Consider the following 20,757-nt stretch of genomic DNA (forward strand, 5'->3'; position numbering starts at 1 on the left):
GTTTTATGGTGCTTTCGGCCAACTCTCAAGTATTAACCGCAGCAACATTGAATTGGCATTTTATTCGGCTTTGGTTCTGATTTCCCCCCCCCCGCCTCGTGTCGGAGGATGTTTTTCTAGGTTGAGTGCCCTATACAAATGCCAGTTGATGCCGATTTTCCTCCCCGGTTAGTACACCTTATTATGCTTGCACAGTTTCCAAATGGAATGATTTAGAAGTTTAATAGTTTGCCAATGCAACCAAAGCCAACCAGAAGTGGCAACTTGGTTCAGCCGGCAGCTCTCTCGGCCGCGAGTGCAGGTTCCGGCCCCTTCCGAGGCTTGAGCGCATAATCAAAGCCGACATTTCAGTGCGTTACTGAGGGAGCGCTGCATTGTTGGAGCCAGCGCCTTTTGGGGCGAGGTTTTAAACCCAAGGCCCGAATCAGGGCTCAAGTGGACAGAAAAGATCCCGCAGCACCAACGGAGAGAAGAGCAGGGAATTCTCTCCGTGTGTCTCGGCCAACATTTCTCCCTCAAGCAACGCCAACAACAACTTGTAATTAGAAAGCGCCTTTAACGAGACCACACCTGGAGTACTGTGCAGTTTTGGTCTCCTTACCCAAGGAAGGATATACTTGCCGTAGAGGGAGTGCAGCGAAGGTTCGCCAGACTGATTCCTGGGATGGGGGGATTGTCCTATGAGGAGAGGTTGAGTAGACTAGGCCTATATTAGAAACATAGAAGATAGGAGCAGGAGTAGGCCATTCGGCCCCTCGAGCCTGCTCCGCCATTCAATGAGATCATGGCTGATCATCCAAACTCAGCACCCTGTCCCTGCCTCCTCCCCATATCCCTTAATCCCTTTAGCCTTAAGAAATATATCCAACTCCTTCTTGAATATATTTAATGAATTGGCCTCCACTGCCTTCTGTGGTAGAGAATTCCACAGGTTCACCACTCTCTGGGTGAAGAAATTCCTCCTCAACTCTGTCCTAAATGGCTTACCCCTTATCCTTAGACTGTGACCCCTGGTTCTGGACTCCCTGGCCATCGGGAACATCCTTCCTGCATCTAGTCTGTCTAGTCCTGCTAGAATTTTATAAGTTTCAATGAGATCTCCTCTCATTCTTCTGAACTCCAGCGAGTATAAGCCCAATCAACACAATCTTTCCTCATACGTCATTCCTGCCATCCCAGGTATCAGTCTGGTGAATCTTCGCTGCACTCCCTCCATGGCAAGTACATCCTTCCTCAGATAAGGCCATCAAAACTGCACACAATACTCAAGGTGCGGTCTCACCAAGGCCCTGTACAACTGCAGCAAGACATCCTTGTTCCTGTCGTCTAACCCTCTCGCTACGAAGGCCAACATACCATTTGCCTTCTTAACCGCCTGCTGCACCTGCATGCTTACCTTCAGCGACTGGTGCACAAGGACACCCAGGTCTCGTTGCACTTCCCCTTCTCCCAATCTATTGCCATTCAGATAATAATCTGCCTTCCTGTTTTTGCCACCAAAGTGGATAACCTCACATTTATCCACATTATACTGCATCTGCCCAATCACCCAACCTGTCCAAATCATACGAGTTTCTCGGCATCCTCCTCACAGCATACACGCCCGCCCAGCTTTGTGTCATTTAGAAGAATGAGAGGTGATCTCATTGAAACACACAAAATTCTTACAGGGTAGATGCAGGGAGGATGTTTCCCCTGGGCTGGGGAGAGTCTAGAACCAGGGGTCACAGTCTCAGAATAAGGGGTCGGCCATTTAGGACTGAGATGAGGAGAAATTTCTTCACTCAGATGGTGGTGAATCTTTGGAAACCTCTGCCCCAGTCGATGAATATATTCAAGACAGAGATCGATAGATTTTTGAATATTAAGGGAATCAAGGGATATGGGGATAGTGCAGGGAAGTGGAGATGAGGTAGAAGATCAGCCATGATCTTATTTGAATGGTGGAGCAGGCTCCAGGGGCCAAATCCTGCTTCTATTTCTTATGTTCTTATGTAAAACATCCCAGGGTGCTACACAGCAGCGTAATCAGGCAAAGATTGACACCAAACCAAAGCAGATATTAGGACAGGTGACCGAAAGCATAGACAAAGATAGGTTTTAAGGAGCGTCTTAAAAGGAGAGAGAGGCGGAGAGGTTTAGGCGAGGGAATTACGGAGCTTCGGGCCCAGGCGGCTGAAGGCACGGCCGCCAATGGTGGGTGGAGGAAATCAGGGATGTAGAAGAAGTCAAAATTGGAGGAACACAGAGTTCAGGTACAAAAAATAACCAAAAAGGCTAATGGGATGTTAACCTTTATATCGAGAGGGCTAGAAATAAAGGGGAGGAAGTTATGCTGCAGCTATACAAAGCCCTGGTTCGACCACGCCAGGAGTAGTGAGCAGTTCTGGGCACCACACCTTAGGAAGGATAGATTGGCCTTGGAGGGAGTGCAGCGTAGATTCACCAGAATGATACCTGGACTCCAAGGGTTAGATTATGAGCAGCGATTACAGAAACTAGGCTTGTATTCCATGGAATATAGAAGGGTAAGGAGTGATTTCATTGAGGCTTTTAGGAGTTGGAAAGGAACGACGTATGAGGAGAGATTGGGTCAATTGGGCTTATACTCGCTGGAGTTTAGAAGAATGAGGGGGGGATCCCATTGAAACTTATAAAATTCTAACAGGACTGGACAGACTAGATGCTGGAAGGATGTTCCCGATGGTCGGGGAGTCCAGAACCAGGGGTCACAGTCTAAGGATAAGGGGTAAGCCATTTAGGACAGAGATGAGGAGGAATTTCTTCACCCAGAGAGTGGTGAACCTGTGGAATTCTCTGCCACAGAAGGCAGTAGAGGCCAATTCATTAAATATATTCAAGAAGGAGTTGGATATATTTCTTAAGGCTAAAGGGATCAAGAGATATGGGGAGAAGGCAGGGACAGGGTACTGAATTTGGATGATCAGCCATGATCTCATTGAATGGCCGACTCCTGTTCTTATATTCCTATGTTCTTGGAGGAACTAACAGAGACAGATAACCGCACCAAAACAAAAAAGAAAAAGTACTGGTCATTCAATCATTTGCTGTTTGTAGGATCTTGCTGTGCAAATTTATTGCCACATTTACTTACATGCCGACACTGCCACTCTTCAAAAGTTGAGGGCGCAATTCTAGTTCCTGCTTTCTAATGGCTATATAATGACTTCAATAACATTATTCACTTTTCCATCCATTACTCTAATCTTTTAACAACCATTTCCATTGCTCAGAGAACGCTGTGCTCACTTATTGCTATTTCAAAATAAACACACATTAGCTAAGACTACAATGAATCATTTTTTTAAAATTAGTTTATGGGATGTGGGCGTCGCTGAGCATTTATTGCCCATCCTAATCGCCCTTGAGAAGGTGGTGGTGAGCCGCCTTCTTGAACCGCTGCTGTCCGTGTGGTGAAGGTGCTCCCACAGTGCTGTTAGGGAGGGAGTCCCAGGATTTTGACCCAGCGACGATGAAGGAACGGCCGATAGATTTCCCAGCCAGGATGGTGTGCGTGACTTGGAGGTGCCCACTTCCCAACGTGGACATCCCGTAAAGAAACTTAAAAAAGAGATTCGGCTCCAGTGTGAGGAGTTGGCCACTTGGGCAAGGTACGAGGGGGCTTCTGGCTCCATATCCCGATCAAGAATCTGTGCCTCCAAGAGGAAAGAAAACTGGGACCAAAAAAAGAGAGCCAGCTAATCTGCACAAGGATGAAATGCACCAGCGCCGAGGGGTATTTTGGAGAGGGGGGGAGCATATTTTGAAAAGGTTTAACAGACTGCAGAATTGATTAGCAATAGCATCAATGGGAGCCTCGGATTAAACCCAAGGCTTCTGCTTAACCTCTTTGGAACAGCGGGTGGGAAATAAGCTGCCAGCAGCATAAACCTTTACAGGATTTTAACAAGCAGGCGCGAATCCCCCTTCACTGAAGAGTGGAACTGCCAAAGGACGCTCAGCCGATTCCCTGATTGCTCTTTATCGGTAATAATGTTTGGTGTGTGAGGGGATAAGAAACATTAAGCAGGAGTGGGCCAATCGGCCTCTCGAGCCTGCTGCGCCATTCAATAAGATCATGGCTGATCCGATCTTGGCCTCAACTCCACTTGCCCGCTCTCTCCCCGTAACCCTTGACCCCCCTGTAGTTCAAATGTCTGTCAATCTCCACCTTGAATATATTCACTGACTCCGCCTCCACAGCTCTCTGGGGAAGAGAATTCCAAAGATTCACGACCCTCAGAGAGAAGAAATTCCTCCTCATCGCCGTCTTAAATGGGCGACCCCTAATCCTGAGACTGTGCCCCCTAGTTCTAGATTGCCCCACGAGGGGAAACATCCTCTCTGCATCGACCTTGTCAAGCCCCCTCAGAATCTTATATGTTTCAATAAGATCACCTCTCATTCTTCTAAACTCCAATGAGTATAGGCCCAACCTGCTCAACCTTTCTTCATAAGGCAACCCCTTCATCCCAGGAATCAACCTCGTGAACCTTCTCTGCACTGCCTCCAATGCAAGTATATCCCTTCTTAAATAAGGAGACCAAAACTGTACGCAGTACTCCAGGTGTGGTCTCACCAGCGCCCTGTACAGTTGCATCAAACCTTCCCTACTTTTATACTCCATCCCCCTTTGCAATAAAGGCCAACATTCCATCAGCCTTCCTACTTACTTGCTGTACCCACGTTAACTTGCGTTTCATGTACGAGGACCCCCAGATCCCTCTGTACCACAGCATTCTGTAGTCTCACTCCATTTAAATAATAATTTGCTTTTTCATTCTTCCTACCAAAGTGGATAACCTCACACTTTCCCACATTATACTCCATCTGCCAAACTTTTGCCCACTCACTTAACCTCTCTATATCCCTTTACAGACTCCTTGTGTCCTCCTCACAACTTGCTTTCCCACCTACCTCTGTATCAGCAGCAAATTTGGCTACAGTACACTCGGGCCCTTCGTCCAAGAGGGAGATACAGAGGGAGAGAGAATAACTGAGAATGGAAGAGAGGGGGGAGAGAAAGAAAATGATGATTGAAATAAGAGGGGAGAGATTAGTGTAGACTGTCTACAACTGTTACAGATCAACTTTTTAATTCATGGGCTTTGTTAGAAAGAACTTGCATTTTTACAGCGCCTTTCATAAGCGCAGGATGTTCAAAGCACTTTAAAGCCAATTAACTCCCTGTTGTAATGTAGGAAACGCAGCAGACAATTTGCACACAGCAAGCTCCCACACACAGCAAAGTTATAATGACCAGATCATCTGTTTTTATTTTAAAGTGATGTCGATTGAGGGATAAATATCGGGAGAACTCACCTGCTCTTCTTCGAAGAGTGGCCGTGGGATCTTTTACGTACACCTGAGGGGGCAGATGGGGGTTTCGGTTTAACGTCTCATCTGAAAGACAGCACCTCCGACAGTGCGGCGCTCCCTCAGTACTGCCCCCCGACAGTGGGGCACTCCCTCAGTACTGCCCCTCCGACAGTGCGGCGCTCCCTCAGTACTGCCCCTCCGACAGTGCGGCGCTCCCTCAGTACTGCCCCTCCGACAGTGCGGCGCTCCCTCAGTACAGCCCCTCCGACAGTGCGGCGCTCCCTCAGTACCGCCCCTCCGACAGTGCGGCGCTCCCTCAGTACCACATCTCCGACAGTGCGGCGCTCCCTCAGTACTGCCCCTCTGACAGTGCGGCACTCCCTCAGTACCACATCTCCGACAGTGCGGCGCTCCCTCAGTACTGCCCCTCCGACAGTGCGGCGCTCCCTCAGTACTGCCCCTCCGACAGTGCGGCGCTCCCTCAGTACTGCCCCCCGACAGTGCGGCGCTCCCTCAGTACTGCCCCTCCGACAGTGCGGCGCTCCCTCAGTACTGACCCCCGACAGTGGGGCACTCCCTCAGTACTGCCCCTCCGACAGTGCGGCGCTCCCTCATTACTGCCCCTCCGACAGTGCGGTGCTCCCTCAGTACTGCCCCCCGACAGTGCGGCGCTCCCTCAGTACTGCCCCCCGACAGTGCGGCACTCCCTCATTACTGCCCCTCCGACAGTGCGGCGCTCCCTCAGTACTGCCCCCCGACAGTGCGGCGCTCCCTCAGTACTGCCCCCCGACAGTGCGGCGCTCCCTCAGTACTGCCCCCCGACAGTGCGGCGCTCCCTCAGTACTGCCCCCCGACAGTGCGGCGCTCCCTCAGTACTGACCCCCGACAGTGGGGCACTCCCTCAGTACTGCCCCTCCAACAGTGCGGCGCTCCCTCAGTACTGCCCCTCCGACAGTGCGGCGTTCCCTCAGTACTGCGCTGGGAGTGTCGGCCTAGTCTCTGAAGTGGGCGACGAACCCACGATCGTCTTGACGCAGAGGCGAGTGCGCTACCCACTGAGCAATGGCTGACACCCGAATGATCTTTGCAGTAATATCATGATGCTGCGGGGCACAATAGAGGGAGCTTTAATCTGCACCTAATCCTTGCCCTGCCAGTCCTGGGAAAGCTCAATGCAAACTTTGAGCCGCCCAAGTGGAAACATGGTTCTTATCCACAGCAACTGCCTTGAAGAGCTCAAACACATTAATTTTTCATGAAGAATTACATGGGTTCATTTCTAGGCGGATGGAATTGAAAAGCAGAGTTTTGTTATTCTATCGAACCTTGGGCTAGGCCACACTTGGAGCACTGCGCACAGTTCTGGTCTCTATTATAAAAGCGATATGGAGGCACTGGAGAAGGTGCAGAAAAGATTTACAAGGATATCAGAACTGAACGGTTATTCCCAATTGGAAAGATTGAACAAGTTGGGGCTGAAGAGAAGGCTGAGGGGTGACCTGAGAGAGGTCTTCAATGAGAGAAGTCTTCAAGATTATGAAAGGGTTCGATAGGATAGACGTAGAGAAGATGTTTCCACTTGTGGGGGAGACCAGAACTAGGGGCCATCGATATAAGACAGTCACCAATAAATCCAATCGGGAATTCAGGAGAAACTTCTTTACCCAGAGAGTGGTGAGAATGTGGAACTCGCTGCCACAGGGAGTGGCTGAGGCAAATAATGCAGATGCATTTAAGGGGGAGCTGGATAAACACACGAGGGAGAAAGGAATAGAAGGATGGGTTGATGGAGTGGGAGGAGGCTCGTGTGGAGCATAAACACCGGCATGGACCAGTTGGTCTGAATGGCCTGTTTCTGTGCTGTACGTCCTATGGAATTCGATGTAGACCAGGTTTTAACAGACCGCCGATTCCAGAATCACCCCAAACAAGTTGTATTTATATAGCGTCTTTAACTTAGTAAAACATCCCAAGGCGCTGCACAGGAGTATTTTAAGACAAAAGATTTGACACCGACCCACATAAGGAGAAATTGGGGCAGGTGAGCAAAAGCTTGGTCAAAGAGGTCGGTTTTAAGGAACGTCTTAAAGGAGGAAAGTGAGGTGGAGAGGCGGAGAGGTTTAGGGAGGGAATTCCAGAACTTAGGGCCCAGGCAGCTGAAGGCACGGCCACCAAAGGTTGAACGATTATAATCAGAGATGCTCAAGAGGGCAAGACAGGATTATACACAACTGCAACAAGTTTAACTTGTGGCCAAGACCCCAAGTGGTGCACAGGGAAAGGGCTGCAGTTTAAATGCAGAGGGCGGCAGATTTGATGGAACGGCTCCACTCTCTATTCTCGGGCCCGGTTTTAATTCACTTCTCTTGAATAATTCCTTAAGTGTCCTCGGAGGCTTTTAGCTGCGATATGATGGAACTGCCTTTTAAATGGAAGCGAGCTGGAGAATACTTCAGTAAAATGGAAACAAGATTTACATAATCTACTGAGACCCCAGCCGAACAGGCAAGGTCTCGGCTGCCTCAACAGACAACCTTTGTAGCAGAGCGAGAAAATCCAATTCTCCATTCCTCAGCACTCCCAACATTTGTGATTCCATTAACAATGTATTGATTTGGCCCTGTTGTTTCAATGCGGCAACTCACAGCAGAGAGCGAATAATCCTCCCCCTTCCAACTCTGTGCACTGCAATGTGGAAAGAAAGATGGGACTCCATTAACTATTTATTTCACAAGTGCTGCCAACAATTCTACCCCAGCAGGTCAATTCCTAGTTGGGGCCAAATACAGTTTCCTTTTCACAAGGCACTGTCCTAAAATTCATGCTCTCCCCCCCTCCGCCACCCCCAAAAAGGTCTCAAAAGACAAAGCCTAATCTTACTGTGTTTCCTACCCTCAATGACCTCTAAGATTGCAGTTCAGTAGAACAGTAGGCGTATAAAACTCGGATATTTTGTCCGCTTCCATTGCGAGAAACACTTGACAGTACACAAGGAGGCCATTCAGCCCATCGTGGCAGTGCTAGCTCTTCGCCTGGCACTAGTCCTATCCCCCTGCCTTTTCCAATTCTCTTTCTATTCGTTCTTTGCAGAATAGAGGTTATATCCATCAGGAAAGATTGAACAGGCTGGGGCTCTTTTCTCTAGAAGGGAGAATACGGAGGGGTTCGATAGGGTAGACGTAGAGAAGATGTTTCCACGTGCGGGGAAGAGCAACACTTGAGGCCATCTATATCAGATAGTCACTAATAAATCCAATCGGGAATTCAGGAGAAACTTCTTTACCCAGAGAGTGGTGAGAATGTGGAACTCGCTACCACAGGGAGTGGTTGAGGAGAATAGTATCGATGCATTTCAGGGGAAGCTGGATAAAACCATGAGGGAGAAAGGAATAGAATGATAGGGTGAGATGAAGAGGGGTGGGAGGAGGCTCGTGTGGAACACAAGCAACGGTATGGCCCAGTTGGTCCAAATGGCCTGTTTCTGCACTGTAAATACTTATTGTTTTAATCTCTGCTCGCTTGCGAAGAGAAAATCGTGCATTTCTATAGCGCCTTTCACAACCTCAGCATGTCCCAAAGCCCTTCACCGCTAATGAAATACTTTTCAAGTGTAGTCACTGTTGTAATGTAGAAAAGTGGCAGCCAACTTGCGCACAGCAAGCTCCCACAAACAGCAATGAGATAATGGCCAGAGAATCTGTTTTAGTGATGCTGAATGAGGGATAAATATTGGCCCCAGGACACCGGGGAGAGCTCCCCTGCTCTGAAGTAGTGGCCGTGGGATCTTTTACGTCCACCTGAGAGAGCAGACGGTGCCTCAGTTTAACGTCTCATCCGAAAGACGGCACCTTCGACAGTGCGGCGCTCCCTCAGTGCTGCCCCTCCGACAGTGCAGCGCTCCCTCAGTACTGCCCCTCCGACAGTGCGGCGCTCCCTCAGTACTGCCCCTCCGACAGTGCGGCGCTCCCTCAGTACTGCCCCTCCGACAGTGCGGCGCTCCCTCAGTACTGCCCCTCCGACAGTGCGGCGCTCCCTCGGTACTGCCCCTCCGACAGTGCGGCGCTCCCTCAGTGCTGCCCCTCCGACAGTGCGGCGCTCCCTCAGTGCTGCCCCTCCGACAGTGCGGCGCTCCCTCGGTACTGCCACTCCGACAGTGCGGCGCTCCCTCGGTACTGCACTGGGAGTGTCAGCCTGGAATTTGTGTTCGTGTCTCTTATCAGGTCACCCCCTCAACCTTCTCTTTTGTAGAGCAAAGAGCCCCAGCCATGTTCGGCCTTTCCTGATAAAGGGGAATTGAATAAGCATTTAAAAATGAATAATCTTAGAGAGATGCAGCGAAGGGGAACGATTTGAAAAACGAGCATCAGCACAGGCTCAACGGGCCTCTTCCGATGCTGCAATATTGACGACACGGTGGCCACGGCACGTTTATTTGATTATTGGCAACTTCACCGTGTCCTTAAAACAATTCAGGAAAGATTCCAGACCTGTGACCAGGATACAGGGTGAGCATATCCTGAAAGTCAACAGAAAGCGTCGGAAACACTCAGCGGGTCAGTTAGCGTCGAGGCAGAGGACAGACATTTTCGGGGCGAAACCTCCATCAGAACCGGCGCAGTCTTAAACGGGCGAACAAGCATTTTACAAAAGGAACGGAATGAAGAGGCAGGGGAACAGATACATGTACGCACAAAGAAAAACTGCAGCTTATGTGGAAAATAGAAGATGCATAAATTGACAGTAACACGAGAAAATAGGAGGTATATTGAGAGGAATCAACAACTTCTATTTATACAGCGCCTTTAGTGTAGTACAACGTCCCAAGGCGCTTCACAGGAGTGCTCGCAAACAAAATTTGACACTGAGCCACATAAGGAGTTATTAGGACAGATGAAAAGGGAAATGGTGGCAGTAAACCAGGCCACTGCTATGCTGACGGCCAATTCATGTGGGACATCCCAGAGCGTTTTGCGGTCAATGAAGTGTTTTTGAAGTGTCGCCACTGTTGCAATGTCGGAGACGAGGCGGCCACACGACACAAAGCTAGTTCCAAGTGGAACTCTGGTCCCCCAAAAGGCTGTGGACGCTGGGTCAGTGAGACTTGGATAGATTTTTGTCCATTAAAGCGAGAAAAGACACGTTAAATGGAGTCGAGGTGCACAGATCAGCCACGATCTCACTGAATGGCACAACAGGCTCGAGGGGCCGGCTGGTCTCCCCCTGCCTTCCCACAAAACAGCAACGAGATAAATAAATGAGCAGGAAATTATAGAAACATGGAAGATAGGAGCAGGAGTAGGCCATTCGGCCCCTCGAGCCTGCTCCGCCATTCAATGAGATCATGGCTGTTCATCCAAACTCAGTACCCTGTCCCTGCTTTCTCCCCATATCCCTTGATCCCTTTAGCCTTAAGAAATATGTCCAACTCCTTCTTGAATATATTTAATGAATTGGCCTCCACTGCCTTCTGTGGTACAGAATTCCACAGGTTCACCACTCTCTGGGTGAAGAAATTCCTCCTCATCTCTGTCCTAAATGACTTACCCCTTATCCTTAGACTGTGACCCCTGGTTCTGGACTCCCCTGCCATCGGGAACATCCTTCCTGCATCTAGTCTGTCTAGTCATGTTAGAATTTTATAAGTTTCAATGAGATCCCCTCTCATTCTTCTAAACTCCAGCGAGTATAAGCCCAATCGATCCAATCTCTCCTCATACGTCATGCCTGCCATCCCAGGTATCAGTCCGGTGAATCTTCGCTGAACTCCTTCCATGGCAAGAACATCCTTCCTCAGATAAGGCGACCAAAACTGCACACAATACTCAAGATGTGGCCTCACCAAGGCTCTGTACAACTGGAGCAAGGCATCCTTGTTCCTGTACTCAAACCCTCTCGCTGCGAAAGCCAACATACCATTTGCCTTCTTAACCGCCTGCTGCGCCTGCATGCTTACCTTCAGCGACTGGTGCACAAGGACACCCAGGTCTCGTTGCACTTCCCCTTCTCCCAATCTATCAAATGATATTGTCTGCAAGAGAACTGAAGTAACGTAAAAGCCTGCATACTAAGGAAAGAAGGGGGAAAATGTGTGCAGTGCTGTGGGGGAGGGGGATTAATTGGAGAACTCTTGCAAACGAGCCGGCACAGGCATGATGGGCCAAATGGCCTCCTTCCGTGTGTATCATTCTATGAAACGTCGAGGGACTTAATGGCAGAGAAAGCAACTGTGTATTTATACAATGTTTTATTGTGCCCTCGGGACATCCCAAAGCTCTCGACACCTAACTAATTACTTCTGAAGCATTCTAATGCCGGTAAACAAGGAAGCCAAAGTTGCACAGAGCTCGGTCCCGCCAACACGCATGAAGAAGCCACCAGGCGATCAGCTCTGGGTGGCGTCAGTTGAGGAGGAATGTTTGCCAAAATGAGAGAATTTCCAGCTTTTATTCAGATGCTGCCACAGGATCTTTTGTGAACAGGGAGATGGCACTTTGGCTTAATATCCCGTGCGAAACACTCGCCTCCAGCGACGCAGCACTCCTGCAGGGCAAACACACGTAGCTGCCCATGCTCTGTGCTCAGGTCTGAGATGGGGTTCAAAGCCACAACCTTCTGAAGCAAGAGATGAGAATGCGACCAACTAAGCTGGCACGAGTATGGAAGCGATTTAAATAGAAATGCACAGCCGGCAACAGTGTTCTTAACCTGTGCATGATAAAACTGCGTAAGAACGCAAGAAATAGGAGCAGGAGTCGGCCATTCGACCCCCTCGAACTTGCTCCACCATTTCAATAAGATCATGGCTGATCATCCACCGCATCTCCACTTTCCTGCACTATCCGGAGATCGATAGATTTCTAGACACAAAAGGCATCAAGGGGCATGGGGAGAGAGCGGGAATATGGGATTGAGATAGAGGATCAACCATGATCTTATTGAATGGCGGAGCAGGCTCGAAGGGCCGAATGGCCGACTCCTGCTCCTGTTTTTCTATGTTTCTATCCCCATATCCCTTGAGTCCCTTAATATTCCAAAAATCTATCTCAGCCTTGAATATACTCAATGACTGAGCCTCCACAGCCCTCTGGGGGAGAGAATTCCAAAGATTCACCACCCTCCGAGTGAAGAAATTTCTCCTCATCTCAGTCCTAAATGGCCGACCCCTTATTCTGAGACTGTGACCCCTGGTTCTAGACTCCCCAGCCAGGGGAAACATCCTCCCTGCATCTACCCTGTCAAGCCCTGTAAGAATTTTGTACGTTGGCATGTAACCATACCAACAACAACTTACAGCACCTTTAATGTAGTGAAATGCCCCAAGGCGTTTCACAGAAGCGTCATCAGCCAAACTTTGACATCGAGCCACAAAAGGACAGGTGGTCAAAGAGGTGGGTTTTAAGGAGCGTCTTAAAGGAGGAGAGGCGGAGAGGTTTAGGGAGGGAATTCGTAGCTTAGGGCCCAGGCAGCTGAAGGCACGGCCTCCAATGGCGGAAATCGGGGATGCGCAAGAGGCCAGAACTGGAGGAGTGCAGAGATCTCGGAGGGTTGTAGGAGGTTACTGAGATAGGGAGGCCGTGGAGGGATTTGAACACAAGGAGGAGAATTTTTAATTTGAGGAGCTGCCAGACCGGGAGCCAACATCCCAACACGACCGGCCCACATTTAGGCGCGTGCATTCGAGACACGTTAGGTTTTACACTGGCCGCTGGAATAGCATGGCGGTTATGGCAGAACCCAGTCTTCCAGTCGGTCTGGCTCAGAGCAAAAGTAAGCGGTTGCAACAGTCGCAGTTATAGAGGCTTACGATAGCGGGTGATCGCAACGCATCCCAATTCAGCATAAAAACTAAGTGGTCAGTGGTTGGGAGTACAAGCAGAACACACGGCTTGGAGAAACTCTCAGTTACAGCGGCATGCAGTCAAAATGACGCAGCTCCTTTAGGTTTCCATACTGGACTGATGAGAGCTCATGCGCCAAATCCAGGACACCGCAGGTTATCCACTGCGGTGGCAAAAACAGGAAGGCAGATTATTATCTGAACGGCAATAGATTGGGAGAAGGGGAAGTGCAACGAGACCTGGGTGTTATTGTGCACCAGTTGCTGACGGTAAGCATGCAGGTGCAGCAGGCGGTTAAGAAGGCAAATGGTATGTTGGCCTTCGTAGCGAGAGGGTTCTAGTACAGGAACAAGGATGTCTTGCTACAGTTGTACAGGGCCTTGGTGAGACCACACCTTGAGTATTGTGTGCAGTTTTGGTCACCTTACCTGAGGAAGGACGTTCTTGCCATGGAGGGAGTGCAGCGAAGATTCACCAGGCTGATACCTGGGATGGCAGGAATGACGTATGAGGAGAGATTGTGTCGATTGGGCTTATACTCACTGGAGTTTAGAAGAATGAGAGGGGATCTCATTGAAACTTATAAAATTCTAACAGGACTAGACAGACTAGATGCAGGAAGGATGTTCCCGATGGCGGGGAGTCCAGAACCAGGGGTCACAGTCTAAGGATAAGGGGTAAGCCATTTAGGACTGAGATGAGGAGGAATTTCTTCACCCAGAGAGTGGTGAACCTGTGGAATTCTCTACCACAGAAGGCAGTAGAGGCCAATTCATTAAATATATTCAAGAAGGAGTTAGATATATTTCTTAAGGCTAAAGGGATCAAGGGATATGGGGAGAAAGTAGGGACAGGGTACTGAGTTTGGATGATCAGCCATGATCTCATTAAATGGCAGAGCAGGCTCGAGGGGCCGAATGGCCTACTCCTGCTCCTATCTTCTATGTTTCTATGTAAACAGTGCAATATTAGATACACACCTCAGCTGTAAAGAAACTGCTAGTAACACAATTCTCAACAATTAGGACACTGATACAGCACAGGGAGCAGGGACACGTTCGTCAGCTAGTTGTCAGCTCGAAGTGTTAATGAGTTAATCAACTTAAGCATGCATCCAAGAAACAGAAATGCAAACAACCTGCACACCACGCACTGACAACAGCATATTCACAACGACCTGGCACCACCGAATACCGGCAGTAGGCTCTGAACCAACTGGAATGAACCCCCTTGTACTATCAATCCAGCCGCGCCAGCAAACCATCGAGTAACATGCTTTCAACTGACTGCGACCACTGTGCCAGGGCCTGAGGCGACTGGCACCAGTCCACCCACAGCCAGTGGGCATCACCAAGAGTCAACTAACACGGCCGAGAGGAGGGGGTTGGCTTCTGAGGAAAGGTTGAGCAGGCTGGGCCTGTACTCATTGGAGTTTAGAAGAATGAGAGGTGATCTTATTGAAACATATAAGATACTGAGGGGGCTCGACAGGGTAGATGCAGAGAGGATGTTTCCCCTCGTGGGGAAATCTAGAACTCGGCGGCACAGTCTCAGAATAAAGGGTCGCCCTTTTAGAACTGAGATGAGGAGGAATTTCTTCTCTCAGAGGGTCGTAAATCTGTGGAATTCTCTGCCCCAGAGGGCCGTGGAGGCTGGGTCATTAAATACATTTAAGGTGGAGAGAGACAGATTTTTGCAAGATAAGGGAGTGAAGGGTTATGGGGAGCGGGCTGGGAAGTGGCTTTGAGCCCAAGATCAGCCATGATCTTATTGAATGGTGGAGTAGGCTCAAGGGGCCAATTCCTGCTCCTATTTCTTATGTACTTATGTAACACACCAAGATGATCAGGCTAGAACCTTACACTTCACTGGTTAGGCCTCAGCTGGAGTATTGCGGACAATTCTGGGCAGCGCACTTTAGGAAAGATGTACAGGCCTTAGAAAGGGTATAACGGAGGTTTACCAGGGTGTTAGCAGGGATGAGGGACTTCAGTTATGAGGAGAGATTGGAAAAGTTAGGACTGTTCTCCTTGGAACAGAGATGGTTAAGAGCTGACCTAATAGAGGTTTGCGATATGATGAGGTTTTGATAAGAGTAGATAGAGAAAAACTCTTCCCTTCGGTGAGTAGGTCAATAACCAGAGGTCTCCAGTATGATTTGGACAGGTTGGGTGATTATACTGCATCTGCCATGCTTCTGCCCAATGTGGATAAATGCGAGGTTATCCACATTGGTGGCAAAAACAGGAAGGCAGATTATCTGAACGGCAATAGATTGGGAGAAGGGGAAGTGCAATGAGACCTGGGTGTCCTTGTGCACCAGGCGGTTAAGGCGGCAAATGGTATGTTGGGCCTCATAACGAGAGAATTCAAGTACAGGAGCAAGGATGTCTTGCTGCAGTTGTATAGGGCCTTGGTGAGACCACACCTTGAGTATTGTGTGCAGCTTTGGTCACCTTATCTGAGGAAGGATGTTCTTGCCATGGAGGGAGTGCAGCGAAGATTCACCAGGCTGATACCTGGGATGGCAGGAATGACGTATGAAGAGAGATTGGGTCAATTGGGCTTATATTCGCTGGAGTTTAGAAGAATGAGAGGGGATCTCATTGAAACTAATAAAATTCTAACAGGACTAAACAGACTAGATGCAGGAAGGACGTTCCCGATGGCGGGGGAGTCCAGAACCAGGGGTCACAGGCTAAGGATAGAAACATAGAAGATAGGAGCAGGAGTAGGCCATTCGGCCCCTCGAGCCTGCTCCGCCATTCAATGAGATCATGGCTGATCATCCAAACTCAGTACCCTGTCCCTGCCTTCTCCCCATATCGCTTAATTCCTTTAGCCTTAAGAAATACATCTAACTCCTTCTTGAATATATTTAATGAATTGGCCTCAACTGCTTTTGTGGTAGAGAATTCCACAGGATCACCACTCTCTGGGTGAAGAAATTCCTCATCTCTGTCCTAAATGGCTTACCCCTTATCCTTAGACTGTGACCCCTGGTTCTGGACTCCCCTGCCATCGGGAACATCCTTCTTGCATCTAGTCTGTCTAGTCCTGTCAGAATTTTATAAGTTTCAATGAGATCCCCTCTCATTCTTCTAAACTCCAGCGAGTATAAGCCCAATCGACCCAATCTCTCCTCATACGTCATTCCAGCCATCCCAGGTATCAGTCTGGTGAATCTTCGCTGAACTCCCTCCATGGCAAGAACATCCTTCCTCAGATAAGGCGACCAAAACTGCACACAGTACTCAAGGTGTGGTCTCACCAAGGCCCTGTACAACTGTAGCAAGACATCCTTGTCCCTGTACTCAAACCCTCTCGCTACAAAGGCCAACATACCATTTGCCTTCTTAACCACCTGCTGCATCTGCATGCTTACCTTCAGCGACTGGTGCACAAGGGACACCCAGGTCTCGTTGCACTTCCCCTTCTCCCAATCTTTTGGCATTCAGATAATAATCTGCCTTCCTGTTTTTGACACCAAAGTGGATAACCTCGCATTTATCCACATTATACTGCATCTGCCATGCTTCTGCCCAATCACCCAACCTGTCCAAATCATACTGGAGTTTCTCTGCATCCTCCTCACAGCACACATGCCCACCCAGCTTTGTGTCATCTGCAAACTTGGAGATATTACATCCAATTCCCTCGTCCAGATCATTAATATATATTGTGAATAGCTGGGGTCCAAGGACCGATCTATGTTTCTAATGTGAAGACAGTCACTGTACAAATCCAATGGGGCAATTCAGGAGGCGCTCCTCCACACCCCAGAGAGGGAAGGAGAGGGGGAGAGGCTCACCTGGCTCCGGCCGCCGTTGTGGGTGAGCAGAGGCCGGCAGTGGCGGAAACCCTTGTCGGCGGGCTGCTCCGCCACTGCCAGCCCCAGGCTGAGGCCCAGCTCCCTTCCTGCTGCTCCCAGGCTGATGTTGTCCGGCTCCTGCTGCAGCTCCTCCTGCTGCTGCTCCAGCGGGTGTTGGTGGCGCCGCAGGCCGGGGCAGACGCTAGCCAGGGCGGAGAGCGAGGCGGAGAGGCGGCGCCAGGCCGGGCCCGGCAGCGGGAGGAGGCCTCGGTCTGCCGCCGAATCCGATTCCGATTCGCCCTCCGGCTCCCGGCTCCGGCAGCGCACCACCAGCACGAAGCGCACCGTCTCGCCCAGGTAGAGGTGGCTGCGGCGGGGCAGGCTGCGGTAGCGGCGGTAGTCGGCCAGCGGGCCGGCCGGGAAGTACATCAGATACTCGCACAGCGACTCCATCTTGGAGCCTCTCCACCCGCCCGCCACCACCGGCAACGGCGCCGGCCAATCACAACCCGCTCCCCCCGGCAACTGCAACCGCGCCGGCCAATCACAACCCGCTCCCCCCGGCAACTGCGCCGGCCAATCACAACCCGCTCCCCCCGGCAACCGCAACCGCGCCGGCCAATCACAGCCCGCTCCCCCCCCCTCACACAGCCACCAATCCGCGGTCTCCCCCTCACTCATCGAACAATCCCCTCACCCTCACTCATCGACCAATCCCCTCCACCTCCCCCTCACTCATCGACCAATCACCTCCCCCTCACTCATTGACCAATCCCCTCCATCCCCTCACTCATCGACCAATCCCCTCACCCTCACTCATCGACCAATCACCTCCCCCTCACTCATTGACCAATCCCCTCCACCCCCTCACTCATCGACCAATCCCCTCACCCTCACTCATCGACTAATCACCTCCATCCCCCTCACTCATCGACCAGTCCCCTCACCCTCACTCATCGACCAATCACCTCCATCCCCCCTCACTCATCGACCAATCCCCTCACTCTAACTCATCGACCAATCACCTCCATCCCCCCTCACTCATCGACCAATCCCCTCACCCTAACTCATCGACCAATCACCTCCATCCCCCCTCACTCATCGGCCAATCCCGTCACCCTCACTCATCCACCAATCACCTCCATCCCGCCCTCACTCATCCACCAATCCCCTCAACCCCCTCACTCAGCCTGTGGCTCATTGTGTACCACACCTCCCCTCTAAGTCAGAAGGTTGTGGGTTCGAGTCCCACTCCAGAGACTTGAGCACAAAAATCAAGGAGAACACTCCCACCGTAGTGTTGAGGGAGCATAAGAAATAGGAGCAGGAGTCGGCCATTCAGCCCCTTGAGCCTGCTCCGCCATTCAATAAGATCATGGCTAATCATCGACCACAACTCCACTTTCCTGCACTATCCCCATATCCCTAGAGTCCAAAAAAGAATGAACATAATAAGAAGCTTTGAACCTCTCTTCTCTTAGGCAGTCCCTCAGAACTGAGGATGACTTGCTTCCACATTAAAAATGAGTTCTCAGGTGACTGATGAGTCCAATGCGGGATCTCCAGTCTCTGTCACAGGTGGGGCAGACGGTGGTTGAAGGGGCGGGTGGGTGTGGTGCTTGGGTTGACGTGTGCTCCTTGTGCTGCCTGCGCTTGGTTTCTGCTTGCTCCTGGCGAAGAGACTTGCGGTGTTTGGCGCCTTCCCAGATGCTTCTCCTCCACTTTGTGTGGTCTTGGGCCAGGGATTCCCATTGCTAGTGCGAGCAAGCACTGAGTGTGAGGTCAGCAGAGAGTGCTGTGAGTTTGGGTAAGTGTGAGAGTTCTTTAATTGTTATCTCTCTTTAAATCATTCTTGATAAGATTACTTAAGCAGTTTAAGTAAAGGGGAAAAGTTAAGTATTTGGGATTCTGTTGGTTTAAGAAGAGTAAAACAAGGTTACACTGCAGTAGGAGTAAATTGGCAGTTTTCTAACCAATCAGCAGGGGTGACTCATTTGGCTGTAAACAAACAAACAGTATAAAAAGACCATTGCTAGTGCGATCAAGCACTGAGTGCGAGGTCAGCAGAGAGTGCTGTGAGTTTGGGTAAGTGTGAGAGAGGTTAAGTGGGGTGTTAGGTGCTCTTTTCAAACTTTAACTCTGTGGGTTGTAGTTAATAAGGCCTTTCTGGTGCAGAGTGACTGTTGGTAAACCATTTAACTGGCGTAACTAGAGGGGTTGATTTAATTTAAATCCAATTAATTAAAGGGGATACTAGCATCTAAAATCAGGCAGAGGGTGTCCATAACTAACAATAACAAATTTAATTAATTACATAGAATGGAGCAGGTGATGTGCTACTGTTGCGAGATGTGGGAGCCGGTGAACCCCATTGAGGCTCGCGGTGATTACGTCTGTGACAAGTGTCTGCTGCTACAGGAACTCCAGCTCCGTGTTGATGAGCTGGAGTCTGAGCTTCAGACACTGCGACACATCAGGGAGGGGGAGAAATACCTGGACTCTGTGTATCAGGAGGTGGTCACACCTATGAAGTTAAGTAATTCAGATGTAGCCCATGGTCAGGGACAGGACGGTGTGACTACGAGTGAGGCAGGTACGGGGATCCAGGAGGTAGAGCTGGAGGAGCCGCAGCCCTTGCTCTTGACCAACAGGTTCGAGGTTCTTACTCCCTGTGGGGACAGGAGCAGGGACTGTAGGGAGGATGAGCAACCTGGCCACAGCACCGTGGAACGGGGGGCCATTCAAGAGGGGGGAGTAAATAGAAATGTTGTAGTGGTAGGGGATAGTATTATTAGGGGGATAGATAGAGTTCTCTGCAGCCGAGAGTGAGAGTCCCGAAGGCTGTGTTGCCTACCCGGTGCCAGGGTTAAGGACATCTCCTCTGGGCTGGAAAGAAACTTGCAGTGGGAGGGGGTGGATCCAGTTGTCGTGGTCCATGTTGGTACAAATGACGTAGATAGGACTAGGAAGCCGGTTCTGTTAAAGGAGTATGAGCAGCTAGGGGTCAAATTAAAAAACAGAACCTCAAGGGTAATAATCTCTGGATTATTACCTGAGCCACGAGCGAATTTGGCTAGGACAAATAAAATTAGAGAGCTAAATGCGTGGCTCAAAGACTGGTGTGGGAGAAATGGGTTTTGCTTCCTGGGACACTGGCACCAGGACTGGGGCAGGAGGGAGCTGTTCCGTTGGGACGGGCTTCACTTGGCCAGTGCTGGGACTAGAGTCCTGGCAGATCATATAACTAGGGCTGTAGAGAGGGCTTTAAACTAACTAGTGGGGGGGAGGTTCCTAGAGAGCAAATAATAAAAATGACAACAGAGAAGGTCATAGACTTAGGTAGCAGTGGGGAAATTAAAAACCAGAGCGTGTCAGGAGGGGGCAGAAGGTGTGGAGTAAAAGGTAAAGTAATAAAAAGGGCAACAGCAGGAACTAAGTGTCACAAAACATATTTGAAAGTTCTCTATCTGTACGCACGTAGCATTCGTAACAAAATAGACGAGTTAATGGCACAAATAACTACATATGGGTATGATCTTGTGGCCATTACAGAAACATGGCTGCAGGGTGACAATGCCTGGGAATTAAACATACCAGGTTATTTAACGATCAGGAAGGCTAGGCAGGAAGGAAGGGGAGGTGGGGTGGCTACGTTAATAAAGGAAGGAATCACTGTAATACAGAGAAATGATATTGGGTCAAAAGATCAGGATAATGAAACAGTTTGGGTGGAGATAAGGAATAATAAGGGGAAAAAAACACTAGTGG

At 49.9% G+C, this 20,757-nt stretch overlaps 1 protein-coding gene across 1 annotated transcript in view; it reads right to left on the reverse strand.

The window, feature by feature from the left end:
- trappc14 (trafficking protein particle complex subunit 14) overlaps window positions 1–17,496 on the reverse strand; it is a 104,538-nt gene extending 87,042 nt beyond the window's left edge. The window contains exon 1 of the mRNA XM_085977499.1: window positions 16,990–17,496. Within this exon, the coding sequence (XP_085833625.1) occupies window positions 16,990–17,442 (453 nt within the window). The 5' untranslated portion in view covers window positions 17,443–17,496. The remainder of the gene's footprint in view (window positions 1–16,989) is intronic.
- Window positions 17,497–20,757: the final 3,261 nt, after the last annotated feature.

The sequence above is a fragment of the Somniosus microcephalus genome, unplaced genomic scaffold, assembly GCF_052327205.1.
Source record: "Somniosus microcephalus isolate GS21.2 unplaced genomic scaffold, FLI_Smic_1.0 unresolved_chr4, whole genome shotgun sequence".
Lineage (NCBI taxonomy): Eukaryota > Metazoa > Chordata > Chondrichthyes > Squaliformes > Somniosidae > Somniosus > Somniosus microcephalus.